Raw genomic sequence first — 17,958 nt, forward strand, 5'->3', positions numbered from 1 at the left:
GCTTAGATTGATTGATTTCATGAAACCGCATCAGAAATATTCCCTTCATCGATTATACAGTAAGTTTGACAAGTGTAATGGAGGACCATAGCAAACAAAGTGACACAGCTGAGGGAGAGTGACGAACACAGGTGTTGAAGGCTCATCAGCACTGCTTCACTTTCCCCTTCATTTATATCTTTTAAAAAAATCAGTTTTAAAGACACTGAAAGAACACATCCAGCTTCAGCTGATTTCACACCAAAGCACTTCAACTTCATTAGAATCGTTAAGTTCATCTGTCTCATTGTAGTGAGTAATATTTAACGGACACATGATTTATCCAGGGAGTTAATGTTCAAAGAACTTCCAGCAACTGAAGCTTTTACTCTGAACATACCTGTAGTGATTTAAAAAAAATATGAAGGTGTAGCCGAAATCAAATATATCAGTCAATGTCTCTCACTCTGGGATCTCCATTTGAAATAACACTAGTGCGTCTTCACACACTTTATACTGGTTAAAGGTAACATCCAGCTGTCCTTCACTTCTCCTTGCATGTCGCTCAGGCTGTGATTAAAAGAGGAGGGAGAGGAGCTGGAAGAGATGACTCAACATCTGCAGCCCTTAATGTATTAATGGAACTAAAAGTTGTGACTTCAAGCCAACCACATCTTTTTTTCCTGTTTTTTTTTTTGTGTGTCTTGATTTGATATCCAGATAAAGATTAGTCTGAGATTTATGAATTCAGGATTATTGATGTATTGATGATGAATATGTTATCAGATGCAAACCCTAACCTAATGTCCCAGCACATGAATATTAAACTATCAAAAGTAAAAGACCTCCCCACCCCTCCTCAAAATCCTGCATAACTCAAACAGATACTTTTCAGCACAACTAACTAAAAGTATTAAAATTAGAAAAAAATATATTTTTAAAAGTCACAGAGCCTTCTCCAAAGCCGCCCCCTCCCTCTGGAACTCACTCCCCACACATATTCAACACTGCACTGACCCTTCTATTCAGTCAAATCACTGCTCAAGACTCACCTCTATGGATGATGATTGTGATGTGTGCTCTGTTTATATGTGGCTTATATGTTGTACGTCCTTGTTAGATGATTGAAGATGGGTTTCCTGCATTAATGTAAAGCATGTTACCTTCTGACTTGTTCCCTCTCCACACAGACTGTTTTACCTTAAACAGAAACCAGACCACTTCCGATATCAAAATGCACCTACAGAGTCGTTAAATGGCATTTTACTGTTGTAGCTAATCAACTTGAAGCAAGTTTAATCTACTCAGCTCAGTGATTCTCTGTCTAAGAGTCAACAAGCTTTTTTTGTGAGGTGTAACAGGCCTCACCACGGTCTTCTCTGGTCAGTCAATGTGTTGTATTTTATCAACTTCATTTAATTTATGATGATTTTTTCCCCCCATGAAATCTTAATCTGTATTGTAACCAATATATTGAACTGTCAGATGATCGTAGCAGAACAAAGTGCACATCATTTCTGCCTGAGATGTATTGAAGTAGGTTAATCGTAAAATGAAATAACACAGGTGAAATGCAAGTTCTTTAGAATTTTACTTACACACAGTTGCAGTTTGTAATTTGTACACTAATTTCCATCGCTAATTGAATCCTTTAAGCAGCAAAAGAAGAAAAAATGATGGAAAGTATGCAACAGTTAGTTGAGAAGGTAACCAAAAGATAATGAATTGCTGAATAGTTGGAAAATCCATGAATCCTTTTGGTCATTTTTCAAGCAAAACTATCAAAGATGAGCTTTTCTAGCTTCTTCAAGGGAAGGATTTTCTACTTTAGTTATGTTTGAAGGGGCACAGATGTAAACGCACTGCAGATATATAAACCCAGAAGGGCAGAGTGGTGATGCAGCTGGTTAACATTGTGCTGTACTTGAACACATGTTCGCTTGTCGTGCTCTCTATTGTCTGTTTGACTCCAGGATGCTGTTTGATCAGCTCATATTACAGAACAAGCAAAACAGAATGATTACACGGTAGACAACAAAGCTCAGTGTAGAGAATTTTCAAAAAAATGTTGAAATACTTTGACTGTGTTTTTTTTTTCTTTTTCATATTCTCTAACTTTTACTTTTCTGCATTCCTGTCATAGTCCACCATCTGCACTCTACCATCCTTTAATTCCTTGCTTCCTCTCCTTTCCTGCTCCTGGTTTCTTTCAACAATGCCTGCTTTTTAAAACCCCCTCACTTTGCACTACCTCTCTTTACCTCTCTTCATTTCCTTTCTTTTTCTTTACTTTTCTCCTCGCCCTCCTTCAGCTCCTCTCAAGCTCCTCTCCCGACCAACACCAACAGCAGCGGGGTTATCTTAGACATCTCCACCCTGAAGATGGAGCAGCAGGAGAGTGAGGTACTTCCTCTGCCGCCCCGCTTTCGCTTCAGAGACCTGCTGCTCGGGGACCAGAACTTTCAGAATGATGACAGGTAGGCAGCAGGGCATTATCACTGTGAAATACTCTCAGGAGGCAGGTGGAGCAAGAGCAGTGCTGTTTGACATGGTCAGAGAAAGAAACCTCAGATCATTTTGTCGAGGGACAAAGGTGGATAAAACGTAAAATTGATTTTAACACCAGTTATAGATAATTGATCGTTTCAGAACATTAAATCTTATTCAATAAGTTGATTAACCTGTTAGTTCATAGTTCTTTATGCCACAAATAACTCCAAAGCCCTGTTACATGAACTCAAAACCCCCTTCATTAAAACTACCATCTTATTTGAACCATTTATCTTTTTCCCAATTTAAACGCCATGCTAGCTTTAAGCTAACTATTTTAACTATTAGCCATAACGTTGAGCTACCTATTTCAAGTGTTTGTGCATTGCTCTTTGTTTACTGTTTCAACTGTTTATTGACTAAAATAAGATGTTTTTCCTTTTATCCCTTAGTTCTCGCTAACTTGTAAACAATAGATTCATTTCTCAAAGCCAATTATTTCAACCAGTTATCCATAATTTCGCATCTTAGCGAACTATTGTTTTGCGTTTTCTCCTCTACGTTTAGCGAACTTTTAGTCATTTTAATCCAGCCATTTCAATAATACACATTTATTTAATCTTCTTAATCTATTTAATTTAGCTGCTTTTTCAAACAATTAACCAGTAGTTTGAAAAAGCAAATTTATCAACTGAATAACGATTTGCATTCATTTAATGTCCACTACAACTGTTTTAGCATTCTTTAAAGTTAGATGATATGTGCTTTTAGGTTATTGATTTGTGTTTGGTCAGAAGCAGAACATTCAAGCACCTTGGGTTCTTGGAAATGTGATGAAGTAGACATTTTAATCAATTTACAATATTAAGGAATTATGAGATAATACAAACAATGAGCTAAACAAAATAAAGAACTTGTGACTTCAAAATTACTGAATAGAATATATAGCCACATAAAAATAAAATATAAGGCTGTAAGAAAACAGCTGTAAACATCTTTACAGTCTATTTGATCGATTATTCATTTTGCTTTATTTAAACTAGAGCTCGCCTCCTTTTTTAATGACACTTGTTTGCATACAGTATGCTGTCATTACTTTTTCAGACACTTATTTTGATTAAGGGAAAAAAACGTATTATCTGTCATCCTCTCATGTCAGAATCACAATCACGAATGCTGACTGCCAGACTGCCAGACTGCCAATATTGCTGACAAATACTTTTATAGGATTCCACTTGACTGATCTTTCTGGTAGGGATTTTGTCGCAGTTATTGTGCATGGATTGTTTACCTGTCTGCAGGGAGTCTTAGCAGGCATTCTTAAAACAAGCACAACAAAAATGCAGTTTGAATTCTTCTCCCAAAAAGTCGTGTTTTAAAGCAAGAAACATGGTAGAGTTAGGGTGCTGTCCATGGTGCTGAAAAAAAAAACAGTCGTTGAAATACTGTTGATGCTAAGAAGGAGTAACACAGAAGGCTAGGTTGTTGTGTTTGATGCTCAACTGAAACTTGTTTTTCCTCAACCACACTATGACCCAATTCAGAAATTGGAATTTAAAATGAGCTTTCACGATCTTTCTTGTACCTTTCCCCATCAACACTTTCGTCTCTCTGCACTCTTCTCCTTCAAACACGATCAGCAGCAGTTTTTCCAAGAACTGCATCGTTTGTTTTCATCCTGTGACTCAAAACACTGCAGGCTTTAAGAGTCAAATCATATCTGCTTTTGAAGTCCAAGACAAAGAGTCAAAAAATAACTTCTAAAAGGAAAACATCCTTGCAATTGTTTTAAAGAGACTGTTGAATCCAACAATCCAGTGTGGTTAGTTATCCCTCAGCCTCATATTTGCATTTCCTACTGATATGTTTTTCAGTTTTATAATCTAGGATTCTGCCAGATGGACCTCAAGAGAGTGATGATCAAATGTAATTTTAGATGTGATTGCAGCTGCAGCAGAAAACCTTTTCGACTGCGCTGCTGTTTGTAATACTTGACATATCTATTTGACGCTGAAAAACAACACAGTCTGCCAATGCTTTCACTCAAATGTGACCTTTCCCCAGCTGTCCTTGCAAAAACCTCCTTGATAAAGCTGTCGACATGTTCAGCAGCTCCTATTTAGACTCTTATTATCATTTCTGTTGTTTTTTCCCTCTCAAAAAACCCTTCCTCTGTGTTGGTTAGATAATGTTGTTGTTGGAGAGGGATGTTGCTGGTTAGATTATTAGAGGTTAGATTCCTCGCCTGTGTTCAGCACCTCTGTCCACTCAGAAATGTCACTGGTCACATCCATCACACAAAGGTTTCTTTCTCAAAGGTGGCCATGCATGAGAAAAAAAAATACACAAGCTTTATTGGAAGTGTTGCAGTAGCATATTCTCCTTGGCTGACTCTTTAATCTGTTCTATGTTTGCAATTTTCGTCATTGTTTTCCAATTTACTGCATTTTCACATTTTATAACCCTTTTAGCATCCTAATATGCAAGATCACAGAGGATTTTTAACACAAAAACTTGACAAACATGTTGTAGCGACTTCTGAGACTTAAAACATGTTGAAAAGGAGGATGATATGTGACCTTTTCACTTAAAATGGATAAAAGGTTTAATCAAAACACAAGATAAGAAAGGGCTTCTGAGCTAAACTAACTAGTATAAAAAATATATAATTAGAAACTATTCCTTTATATGTTTATTAAAGTTTTACAGTACATTAAAAAATGACAAATAGAACATGGAACAAACTAGCTCAGACATCACATGACATAGATACAGAAGAGTAATCACAACAATGAAGGGAAGACATCGTACAACAAAAGCAAACTGTGAAATATGGGCCATACATCCAACCTATTCCCCCATTTTCTCAACCACCGCTTCACATGAAGGCAGCATCAGCAAGGTATATGAACAAAAGGTGAGATTCTCGGAGGATTATATTTAAGAAAAGGAAAATCTAAGAGATCTTTGGAAATCCATGTAGTATTGAAGATGACAATATATGGCCAGTATAGCCTACTAAATTAATAAGGGTCTCACACTTTATAGAAATGATCAACAGAGGAGTGATGAACACATGTAATATATCCATTAGGCTATAAGGTTGTGCCATTTTTGTAGGGACAGTGTCTCTGATCTAGAAAAGTTAAATATTCTTCCTTGCTGCAGAAGTTAGTAGACTAAATAGTCCTTCATGTTTGTCATGTAATATGAACATCATAATGTTCTATTTCTGATCAAATGTCTCATGTCGTACAGGCAGGGGTTTTTGTGTCACTCTGGCCCCCTTGTGTTTCTTGAACAGCCACACTGAGTGGCATTTCAGTGCTCGCGTGGGCTGAAGGGGTTCAAGTGGAGTGCCCTCTTCCGGTATTTTCTCTGACTCATGGAGGAGGTCATCCATATATTACTACTTCAGACTCTTTCACATTAGGAGACAACCAAAAAGGTGGGAAGGACGGGGAGAGAGAGAGAGAGAGAGAGAGAGAGAGAGAGCAGATCCGCCTACAATGTTGTTTGTTTTCATTTTCCAGGACAGAAATAGGGTACATACTCTGTATTCTTTCACTAGGTCCAACTTAGGTCCTGAAAAATAGACAACAATGTAGTCTCCATGGGCTTAAGATCATTGTGGCTTTATATAAGGCGTTGAAGCATTTCTATGAGCCTGTAGGCCTACATTCTAAAATGCTGCAGACCTTCTTTTTTTTTTTTTTTTTTAAAGGAAAAATCTGTGTTTATTTGCATCTGATCCCTATGACCACTCCTCCACTGTATCAGGGGGAACGCTAACAGCCTTGCCTGTAGCTGTAGTGTTGCTGGTTAAGGGGTTATACGCTGTCGAAGCAACGTTGCTGTGGCAACAGGCCCGCGCACGAGAGAGAAAGGGAGAGATTGAATACATTTCTAAATGTATTCCAATAATCACTTCATCTCTCAAAGTAAATGATGCATAAAGCAAAGACTGCTAATGGTTTTGGTTTATTTTTTAAGATTGTTATTATAATATTCGTCTTGTGATTTTTGGAAAACTCAACAACAAAAAATAATTTTATCGTAAAAAAAAAAAAGAAAAAGAAAACTGTAGCCTGGTGCTGTGCTATTCAACAGCTGCGGGGAAGCGCGTTGGTCAAGAAGCCTTAACACTGTAGGAATTAAGCCTGAGAGCACGACGCAGGTGTCAATGGATCCGAGGATCGTCATTCCCACCTGGGTCAATCCGTCCGTGAGCACGTGGAGGTCGGATCCTGTTGGTGGTGACACGGGGCAGAGGTAGGGCCAACTTCGGGACATTTTACCTCAAATGTGTGTGTCCCAGTGTCAGAGCGAGAGCTGCATGCGGTGATAGTGATAGAACTGGGAGAAGTTACATTTTTTTTTTAGTCATTTCTCAACTGAGCAGTTATGCAACAGTTTACATTTGCAGGTAACTCTGGAGGAAGCAAACGTCGTGAGCACGCCCTGACAAATTTAATCCGCGCGCCCAAAAAACTGTGCTGACTTGTAGGCTATAATGCTGCCTGCGTGTTTATTTATATAGTGGCACTGTCCTCAAAGCCTAATGTTTAATTTATTTATGCATCTGCTGTTATACAACGTAGAGCTGTGACGAACATTATTCTTCATTTCTAATCTTCAGGTTCAAAGTGTCACGATGTCCAAGCTGACTCATTGAAATTACATATTTTCTGCCACGAATAGGCTATGAATCTAATCATAATTTTAATTAAGTTTTTATAGATAAGGCTAAGTCCTGTGGGCTAGGACTGTTTTTTTTAAATAATTTTGTCATAATAAATTAATATACTGTAAGTGAATTGTCAGAGAATTGTGAGAAATGTAAAGTTACAGCCCAAGATGATATATTCGCTTTTCTTTCTTTCTTTCTTTTTTTTAAAAAAAATCCAGAAGTAAAAAAAAAAACAACAACAAAATATATTCAGTGTGATACAAAATATCAAAGAAACAGAAAACAACAGGGATTTTCAGTATTTTTGCTCTACTAAGTTCAAAACAATCTAATTGATGTATGTTTCTGTGCATGAGCTTATCGACCAATCAGTGAATCATTTCAGCTGCAATACAAAAAGTTACACATTAGAGATAAAGCAAATGATTCTCTTTACAATGCCAATTTTAACTGACCACATGTTTCAAATTCTTTCTGGTTTACTTTGATGTTAAAGAAATATAAGCAACGCCTCACAATTAGGAAGTATGGAACTTCACAAGTTTTGCTGATTTTTTTTATTTTTTATAACTATTTGCTTAAGTGTTATAACTTTGTTGATACAGCTCCTAAAATATTTTTCCCATGACTAACACTGGCTTTGTGTGAAGTTTTTACATTCAGATCAACAGGTCTCTTTCTGTTGTAAATGAACACCTCTGGGCTAAAAGATGTAATATAACCAGACTGCTTCAGAGCTGCAGAATTATTTGACTTGCAGAATTTTCTCTGCCGCAATTAGTTTTAAAAAAAGATCTGATTACTCCCAGAGCTGAGCGTCTTATTCCCTCAAACTCTGTGAAATGGCAGTATGACTAATGTCAGACCACTTCTGCTGGTAATTGTGTGCTCAACAGGAGCTGATTATGGTTCATTACTTGCACCACAATATGTGTGTGTGAGTGTGTGTGTGGGTGTGTGGAGGGGGTTAGACACCGAGACAGACAGAACAATCTGTAGGACCCTCATATGTGACATATCTCTGCTCTGCTGCCAGGCACGTGCAACAGCTGTTCGGCTCTCATCACACAGGATTCCTCTGAAGGGTTTCTCCTCTCTGTCGTGTTTTTTTTTATGATCCAGCAGACCTGAAATAGCTGTTGAACACAGAGTCGCTACATCCAACTACCCACACTGCTTTTCCCTTCCCACTGTGAACCTTCCAGCCACGAGCCCGAACCTTGGATTACTCTACAGCACGACTTTCAACCTTCCTGAGATTTGTCTATTCCATTTTGTGCTTCTTTTTCATTCCTCTCTGTTTGTGCTCTCTTCTGCAGGCAGCACTCTAAAGATGATGATACTTTATTAGTCTACAGCTTTTCTGTGTGTTGCCAAGCTACCTGCTGGAGGAGTTGTCGCTTATTCCCTCTGACTTACTCTGGTTCTTCTGAGCTTTGATTTGTCTTTAAAATGAACATCAACGTATTTCTGTTTATGAAACAATTATTTTCTCTTAATGAATAACTCAAAAAATAAGCTGCATGCGTTGCTGTATCCAGAGTTTAAAAAGCATGTGGACTATAATATATATAAAAAAAATAAAAAAAACATTTGGTGATATGAGAATCATAAATTTGGTCATGTTTACTGTAAGTAATAAAGCTCATTACAAAAAATGTAGTCAGGAAGAATTTGCAGGGTGTGAGGAAATGACAGGGACAGCTGTGGCTCAGTGGTAGAGTCGGTCGTCTCTCAGCCAGAAGGTTACATGTCCTAGGCAAGACACTTAACTCCAAGTTTCTCCTTCTGCTTCATCAGAAGCGTATGAATGTGTATGAATGGATTATTGATAATACTAATGGATACTTTCCATAGTAGTCTTTGCCATAAGTGTGTGAATGAGTTGGTATGACCAGGGATATAAAAGCACCTTGAGTCAGAAGTCTAGAAAAGCGCCATACAAGCTCAGGTCCATTTACCCATTTTCATGTATTTAGAAGTCAATGTTAGCCAAGATTAAAAAAAGTTACAATTAAAAAAGAAATTGCATACTCAAGTTTATTTTTCTTTGGCAACATTTTTAATTCAATAATAAAAAGTACCACAAACAAAAAGTAAAATGGAAAACAGTGTATATTAACTTCTGAAATGAACGCACAAATGAACATATAACTTTTAATCTATTCATCTTACTCAATCAATCAATGTTTATTTGTATGGCGCCAACTAATTACAAATGTTTTCTCATGACATGACATTTTTATTCTATTATTTACAAAGACCCAAAATTAATCCACCATGACCACTGCACTAAGCAACATTTAGTAAAGTTACAGAGGCAAGGAAACACATCCTTATAACAGATACAGACTCATGATGAACAGCCATCTGCCAAAAACTGTGTTGGGCTTGTGGAATGGGACAGAGGGAGAAGATAGAGATTGAGACAAACAGCAACAGAAAAATAACAACAATGAATAAAATATATTTATCTAAAAGAGAAAATTGATTATATGGTGTATAATATAAAGTCTATAGGGGATACTTTTTATGTTTTTCAAGCTGTGTGAAAGATTAAATAAATTTTTCCCTTTTTTTTTTTTTTTTTACCATGGTTTGATTTTCACCAGTACTAAATAACAATTTAATTTCCACATTTTTACTTTATCCTTTCACCTTGATGTTAATTATGTAAATTGTCCTTCCTGTTGTAACAGCGACTCTTAGGTGTCTTCGGTCTAATCAACATGTCTCAAAGTTACCCTGTCCTGTAATAGGAAACACAATCAGAGATAGACAATTACCAAACCTTCATGTGCAGATCATTAATAAAACTAACAACCGTAATCACACTGTGTTATTTCAGTTTTTAAAAAACACGCAAAATGAAAAATCATCTGATTTTGCTGCCTCTCCTCTTGTTTTCTCTTATGTTAGGGTGCAGGTAGAGTTTTATGTGAATGAAAACACCTTCAAGGAGCGTCTGAAGCTTTTCTTCATCAAAAACCAAAGATCAAGTAAGTGCAAACTGTCTTTTCATTCATTACTAAATTGTCGCTTCTCCATATTTAAAAGGGTCCATTAAAGGAAAAGACAACGACAGTAAGCTCCATTATTCAAGTGTTATGAGGCCCAGAAATATTAGGAACACAAAACAGCACAGGAGAACCACATTCGTTCCTTGTATAGCTTATAGGTTAAAAGAAACACAGCGCTCTGCTTCACTTACTGTAAGTCTACACAGATGAAAGTGTTTTAAGGCAGTTATGTTTCTTGTGAGTCAAAAAACCTCAAATTGTATTTGCTGCTAATATCCTGTATGCAGTATTTGTTTAGAAAATGAGTTGCTCTTTGGGTTTTAGGTCTTAGGATCCGTGTGTTCAACTTCTCCCTGAAGCTGCTCACTTGTCTGCTGTACATCATCAGAGTGGTGACTGACAACCCCGTCCACATCGCAGGACAGCAGAACCCTCTCAGTGGCAAATGGTTTGTTCACACTTTGAGATACGTGTCAAGTCACATTAAGATGCTTGATGTCAACACACGTAGAACATTTGAAACCCCAGAAAAGCTAACAGATTATTAAAAGATAAAAGGTAGAAAGTGACAACACACAAACAATGGCAATGTATTGGCAAAAGATGATGATGATGATTTAAAGGTAGTATATTATACTCTTTTATAACAAGTTGAAATAAGTCTCAGAAGTCCACAAAGTATGTCTGTGAATGTTATTGTTAGAAATCCACTCTGATCCTGTATTTGATCATGCCTTTAAACCCCTCTATTTCAGCCCTGCTCAGAACAGGCTGTTTCTGTGTCTGTAGCTTTAAATGCAAATGAGCTGTGTCTGACCACGCCCCTCTCTCTCAAATCTGACCTGTGGCTACTTTCCCGCATTTTCACACTCTCTCGCTCTGTCTCCCTGATTTCTGACTCTAACCACTGTCCTGTCTCATCAGAACAAATAAGTTCACTGCTTATTGATTAATCATTTTTCTCCCTCCTCCTCATCTTCATCATCGTCATTGTTTTTGCAGTTTTGACAGCCAGTGGAACGGCTCAGTGCAGGACAGAGAAATAAACTGGTAAGAACCTGAAAATGGGATTTAAGTTGAGAGGGGGGGGATAACTAACGTTATAACTTAACCTTGCATAGGATCCATGTTTATATCAGTTTAAATGGACAGCATGTCATTGCTCTTTCCTCCTACTTAAGTCAACCCATTTAAAAGCTATACGACCTGACATAAAGTTGCCTTATAGAAGTCTCATTATGTGTCATTGGTGTCAACAGTCCATATTGCATCCTTTCTCCAATGTCGAGGGTTAAGATATAAATAAATTACATATATTTTTGCTGTTACTAAAATAGTTGCTGTTATGTGCTCTATGTGGCAGGGGGTTGATCTTCTGGGTGGATAGAAAGCTTCCTGTCTGGGCCATTCAAGTGAGTCACAGCTGATTATGAATAGAGAAAAACAAAACAGTTTCAAACTTGTATAAACGCATAAAAGTATGTATGAGGTGAACAAGTAATGGTGTTCTAAACATGAACCTCAAACGCTTTATCACCAAAAGAGAACACTGAATTTATGACTTTGTGTTTATGAGTTCTGGTTTTGTTTGTACAGGTGATTGTGGCCATTATTAGTTTCCTGGAGACAATGCTACTGATGTATCTAAGCTACAAGGTAAAGACTTCAAGCTTGTCGGTGTGATAACTGTGATACATTCAGGTACAATTGGCCAATCGCAGTCTGTGAGATTGACAGTTCATAAGTGGCATAATTAGCCAAAGTCATTTGTCACGGCTACATTAAGGAGAGACGGTAATTACAGGATCTGGTGGAGGTGAAGGATTAAGTGGTCGATAGAAGTGACAGACTACAATTAAGAAGTGCGTGTCTGCACTGAGTCACTGTCTTTTGTGTGCTTACTGTTAAAAAGTGTTTTTAATTTCAGGGAAACATTTGGGAGCAGATTTTCCAGGTGTCTTTTCTTCTGGAGATGATCAATACTGTTCCCTTCATCATAACGGTAAAACATTTTACCCATGACAATACTGAAATAATCATTATCCCAACTATCCCCTACTGGGAAACAACAAAAATATTTGAGGTGTTGAATATTATGATACTAGTTTGTTATTTTTATGATTTTTTATGATTTTTTATAGATGTTTAACATTGTCAATTACAATAAGGAAAAAACTAAATGTTTGGTTTTGTCAACAACCCACAAACATACAGGAGAGAGGAATCATACACGTCATACACATAGTCCCTTATGCATATCTAAAGAGAGCTAAAGACAACAGGCAGAGGGGCAAACAAAGATTGAATTGTCTGTGAGTTTGTTATTTTTGACAGATGACAAAATAAGCTGTCATTCGTACAGCACAGTGGTTTGACGTTTGTCAGCTGTGCCAGCAGTGTTCCAACAGTTATGATTCAGACTGAGAAATTGTAGATGAAATTTGACTGGATGGATTTTGATGAAATGAAGCCTGTATTTTATTTACCTACTACTTTATTTCCAAAAACCTTAAAAATGCTTAAGTGGCAACCGCTGGTGTTGAAAGATGAGGCCAGTGCGGAAGTGTAAAATCCTGCAGTACGTCAAGTTTCCGCTTGAGGCTAGCTGCAGAAGCATCAGAAGTCACATATACACCTATTGAAAAAAGCCTGTTTTTATAGCAGAAATGAACATGTTTAGCGCTTGGTTAAAAAAAAAAAACAGATAGGTCTGATTAGCTCTCCATTGGCACAGGAGGATTACAACACGCCCCTCAGCTCCAGCTCTCAGGCTGTTGTTACTCAAAGTTAGGGTGAGACAGCATGTCCAGCATGGTGACCACCATCGACAGGCTTTCAAAGCCCCCTGCAGTAACACACGCTGACGTCACTCAGGCTTCCATTCATATTTCAAGCCTATGAAGCTGACATGGAAAATAAAATGCTTTACAGTAGCTAATGTATTTTTTATAACTAAAACAAGTTTGATATAATACAAAATTCCCATTTGTGCACATGTTTCAGCCATGCTAGCAAAGCTGCTTCTAGTGGTTAACTACTTTGGTCCTGACCATGGAGGGTATAATGGTCCAGATTGAAATTACTCATAAATATTCTATGAATTGCCATGAAATTTAGAAACTATTTGATTTTGTCCAATGCTATTTCTTCGCTAAAGATATTTAATCGACCTCAGTTAAACAAGGTCTGCAAATTAGCAAATTATATAATGCTAATAGAGAGAGAGCTTTGTAATATAATAATGAGTAAGGTCTTTTTACCTGCTCTTTTGTAATGTTAACAGACAAAGAGTAAGGTATTTTACCTGCTTTTTGTAAAGTGTTTTGAGATAACACTTGTTATGAGTTGACGCTATACAAAATAAATTGAATTGAATTGAATAATAAAACACTGGACATTTTCTTCCAGCTGAAATTTAGATTGTAAGCAAAGCAGCATGTTAGAGTAGCGTACTGACATTAGCAATTAGCTCATTAAATCACTGCATCCCAACCTCAAAGAGTTGCAAGCTGAACTTTTCTTGTTTTATATATCCGAAGTGTAAGCCTTTAAAATAAACAGACATAAAAATGTTATGTCAGATAGTTTTGCCATCAACTATTCATAAAATAATCAATGGTTAGTAACTCAGGCATGTATCCCTGAGCTGCAGTCATTTGGTTGTAAAAAGGGTAAAAGGGCAAACAACCGGAGCAGGTTGTAATTTTCAAAGGTGAAGCGCTTAAGCTACAATGCATTAAGTATTTCTTATGTGCAGTTTTTAATGTAAAGGTTGTCATGAAAGGTTAACGTAAGTGTTTCACTGTTTTTGTAGATCTTCTGGCCCTCAATCAGGAACATTTTCATTCCTGTGTTTCTCAACTGCTGGTTGGCCAAGTGTGCTCTGGAGAACATGATCGTGAGTCAAACATATTAGCTTAATTGTTTCTGTTAATGACCTGTTTTTAATCAACATTTTAATGACTTTGTTAAGACCAGGTGCTGTGAGTCCCGCCATGGTTGGTCAGCCGACAACTAGTTTGTGTCAAAGACATCACATTTCACTGATTTACACAGACCTTAATGCTCACAGTCATTTGCATCGCTGCTGCAACAACACCTCTTTCTCCTGCTTTGTTTCTGCTGTGATTGTGTGCACCCTGGAGGGTTTTCATTCAGGGCAAATGCTCTTGACGTTTATCATGCTGTTTTGTATTTCATGCTGTTCAGCTGTACTGCTGTGACAGAACTCATCCAAGAGAAAATCCATAATGCCATATCATTTGCAGCACATAGATAAACTTATTATGTGAGTGGTGTTCATCTTTCAGGTTTAAATGTTAAAAAGTGTTCTTGTTACTGGGTAGAATGACGTCCACAGAGCGATCCAGAGGACAAACTCAGCTATGTTCAACCAGGTCCTCATTCTCATCTGCACCCTGCTCTGCCTGGTCTTCACTGGGTGAGGCACTCTCTCAACGATTTGTTAATTGTTTTTCTTAACTTAAATATTAATGACATATTTAACCTCTTTGATGTGCATATGAAAATGAATGGATACAATGATTGATATTTATGTGTTATCTACAGATAAGATAAGACAGTCCTTTATTTAACCCCGGAGGGGAAATTCAAGTGTTGCAGCAGTTTAAAGACAAGAAGAAGAGCATGCATATCAGTGAATATAACATAAGAACAGATAGGAATAAAATCAAAATCAAAATACAAGATATTTAAAACTTTTAATTAGTAAGTGTAAGTGAACAATAAACCCATTAACTGCCAAACAAATCATGTTACAGTACATTCAGACATGTTGTGCAGTAAGTGGCAAGCTAAAGTTAAATTGACAATTATCAGATGAAGTGACAAAGTTTGAGATAAGGTGAGAAAATGTTCTTCAGTTTGATGGCAGTGGGCACAAAGGAGCCCCTGAAGCTCTCAGTTTTGAACACTGGGGGGATGAGGCATTGGCTGAAGGAGCTGCCCATCTGCCACAGCTCATCATGGAGACAGTGAGAGGAGTTGTCCAGGATGGCTGTGATTTTGTCCCTCATCCTCGTCTCAGCCACTGTCTCCAAGCTGTCCCGTTCCAAAGCTGTCCACCTCCAGGTCTTGAGGAGCTTTTGTGTTATAATTTATCACTTTTGAGACACATTGTATTTTCAAGGCAAGGCAAGTTTATTTATGTCGCACATTTCAACAAGAAGGCAATTCAAAGTGCTTCACACAAGACAAAAGCATCATGACAGAGGAAAGAAAAGAAACATTAAAATAGAAAATTAGAAAATCACTGAAATTGTTAAATCTGAAAATATGTTCAAATACAAATAATACAAATTAATGTAAATAAAAAAAAAATAAAAAAAATAAAAGTAGAGAAATTAAAAGAGTTAAAAAATTAATAAATAATTACAGTGCAGAGTAAAAGTTTCAAATCTTATGAAAATTGTTTAGTGAAAGGCAGCTGTGAACAGGTGTGTCTTCAACCTGGATTTAAAAGAGCTGAGAGTTTCAGAAGACCTGCAGTTTTCTGGGAGTTTGTTCCAGATATAAGGAGCATAGAAACTGAACTCCGCTTCTCCGTGTTTGGTTCTGACTTTGGGTACAGAGAGCAGACCTGTCCCAGACGACCTGAGCGGTCTGGATGGTTCGTAATTAATCAGGAGGTCACTAATGTATTTTGGCTTCAGTTTGATAGTGTTTAGCTTGTTGCACAATTAGAAAGCAGATACTTTGAAATAGCGGTCAGATTAAGCAGACCTGGGTATCTTGCAAGCAATTTTCTAAATTCTGGGAAAATAGGATATTTTACACTTCCCTTTCCCTGTATTTCCCTATATTGAAATAATAATATAATACAGTAGTAGATTAAAAGTCAAACATTTGGCGCCTTAATTGCTAATGTGGAGCTAACCTAGCCTTAAGATTTTGGGTGAAAAAACATAAATATACAGTATCTTTCTGATTGTATGTGATATGTAACTTATAATACATTTATTTATATGTTATTTTATTTATATTGCGAGAACTGGCTCTTTGATGAAAATGCTGTAACGTCAAATTTTGGGGTGGCAGTTTACAGTGTGTTGTCTTGGCATTAACTATGACCTTAATATAGTTAACTTAATATACCTTTGAGATCTGGGTAAGCAAGAGCACAAGGACAACTTCTTCTGTGCAACTGGTATACTTTTAATGTTCTTCTACCAACCATCTCCTCTTATCTTATTCCTACACAGCACATGTGGAATCCAGCACCTGGAGCGAGCAGGTAAAAACCTCTCCCTCTTCAACTCCTTCTACTTCTGCATCGTCACCTTCTCCACCGTGGGCTTCGGAGACGTTACCCCCCGCATATGGCCATCCCAGCTGCTGGTGGTCATCATGATCTGTGTGGCTCTGGTGGTGCTGCCACTGCAGGTAGGAAGATGTTTCAGTAATCTTGTGTTGCTGTTAAATGTTCCTCTGTGGGTTGGATTTACACTCGGCTTGTTGTGTTGTCAGTTTGAGGAGCTGATCTACCTGTGGATGGAGAGACAGAAGTCTGGAGGGAATTACAGCCGCCACAGAGCACAGACAGAGAAGCATGTAGTGCTGTGTGTCAGCACGCTAAAGATAGACCTGCTCATGGATTTTCTCAATGAATTCTACGCCCATCCAAGACTGCAGGTATCAAGCAACACACAAGAAGCATTTGTTACCCAAAAGATCATAGCATTGGTGTTTGAAAGGATAACTCATGACGAAATCTGTTGGCAGTTTTTGTAACATTAACATCTTTTTCAGGGCTCTTTATGCATTTTTTTACTAAATGTAACTGTATTTAATCTTAAAGGATTACTATGTGGTGATCCTGTGCCCAAGTGAAATGGATCTCCAGGTGCGCAGAGTGCTGCAGATCCCTCTGTGGTCTCAAAGGGTCATATATCTGCAAGGATCTGTTCTCAAAGATCAGGACCTGCTGAGAGCAAAGTAAGTGATTTACATGACAACATATTCCCAACTGTCGTCTGATATCTCTTCACTGATTGGCCCATTGTTGTCGCTATAATAAAAATACCATCACCAAGCGGTAGAGAGTAGAGAGGTCATTACAGACTGAAGTGATGAAGTATAAAACTCAGTTTGTTTTTCTACAGTTCTGTGATCTATCAGTGACATTTAAGAACAGCTCCACAGACTAAAGTGCCTTTGTACTGTGAGAAAATAATCAGCATCATTAAAACACGTATCCACTGAGAGGTCTGTCTCCTCACCGCGCTTCTTTATCATAAACAGATGTCCTGATTGAGTCGTTCACAGCATGTGGGGACGTGGTAGTTCATACAATATAAAGGGAGTGAGCTGATTTCAAAACTGTCAATTGAGAAGACAGTGAACATCTATGCCAGACTGCACTATGTACACCATTAGTCGTTTTGAATTCTCAGGCAGTAATGGTATGCTAAACGTAGGATTACGTAGTCAAGGAAACATCTGGCTAAAATTGTTAAAGTGCAATAGTAGTTGAGTCGTCCTGTGTTTGCATTCATAATGTTGTTATGTTATGTTGGCTGGGTGGCAGGTGCAGATTCGGGGTGGGGTGAGGGTTGCCTGGGCCTGCCACCCCAAAATCCTAAATGAACTACTAGGGCTGTATTGCAACATTTTGCGAGTAGATTTCTTTGCAATTCAGTCTGGCACAGTACAAGTATATAAACTTCTCCAAATATAAATACAAGTATTTTAGGGCGCACTCACACTACGCCCAATTGCCTCGTACCATCCTGAAGCACGTCTGTGCTTGCTCTAGTCTGT

At 37.7% G+C, this 17,958-nt stretch overlaps 1 protein-coding gene across 3 annotated transcripts in view; it reads left to right on the top strand.

Moving 5' to 3' along the window:
• kcnt1a (potassium sodium-activated channel subfamily T member 1a) overlaps positions 1–17,958 on the top strand; it is a 35,640-nt gene that overhangs the window by 1,384 nt on the left and 16,298 nt on the right. For 2 of the 3 annotated variants that reach the window (XM_065965561.1, XM_065965560.1), the window contains exons 2-13: positions 2,292–2,456; positions 10,079–10,158; positions 10,504–10,627; positions 11,182–11,229; positions 11,543–11,591; positions 11,776–11,835; positions 12,107–12,181; positions 13,994–14,077; positions 14,526–14,620; positions 16,401–16,581; positions 16,666–16,830; positions 16,997–17,133. In XM_065965561.1, coding sequence (XP_065821633.1) covers positions 2,292–2,456; positions 10,079–10,158; positions 10,504–10,627; positions 11,182–11,229; positions 11,543–11,591; positions 11,776–11,835; positions 12,107–12,181; positions 13,994–14,077; positions 14,526–14,620; positions 16,401–16,581; positions 16,666–16,830; positions 16,997–17,133 — 1,263 coding nt within the window. Of the gene's footprint in view, positions 1–2,291; positions 2,457–6,564; positions 6,742–10,078; positions 10,159–10,503; positions 10,628–11,181; positions 11,230–11,542; positions 11,592–11,775; positions 11,836–12,106; positions 12,182–13,993; positions 14,078–14,525; positions 14,621–16,400; positions 16,582–16,665; positions 16,831–16,996; positions 17,134–17,958 lie in introns of those variants that run through there. The other variant, XM_020653366.3, reaches the window with a different exon arrangement.

Source organism: Labrus bergylta, chromosome 17 (assembly GCF_963930695.1).
Source record: "Labrus bergylta chromosome 17, fLabBer1.1, whole genome shotgun sequence".
Taxonomy (NCBI): domain Eukaryota; kingdom Metazoa; phylum Chordata; class Actinopteri; order Labriformes; family Labridae; genus Labrus; species Labrus bergylta.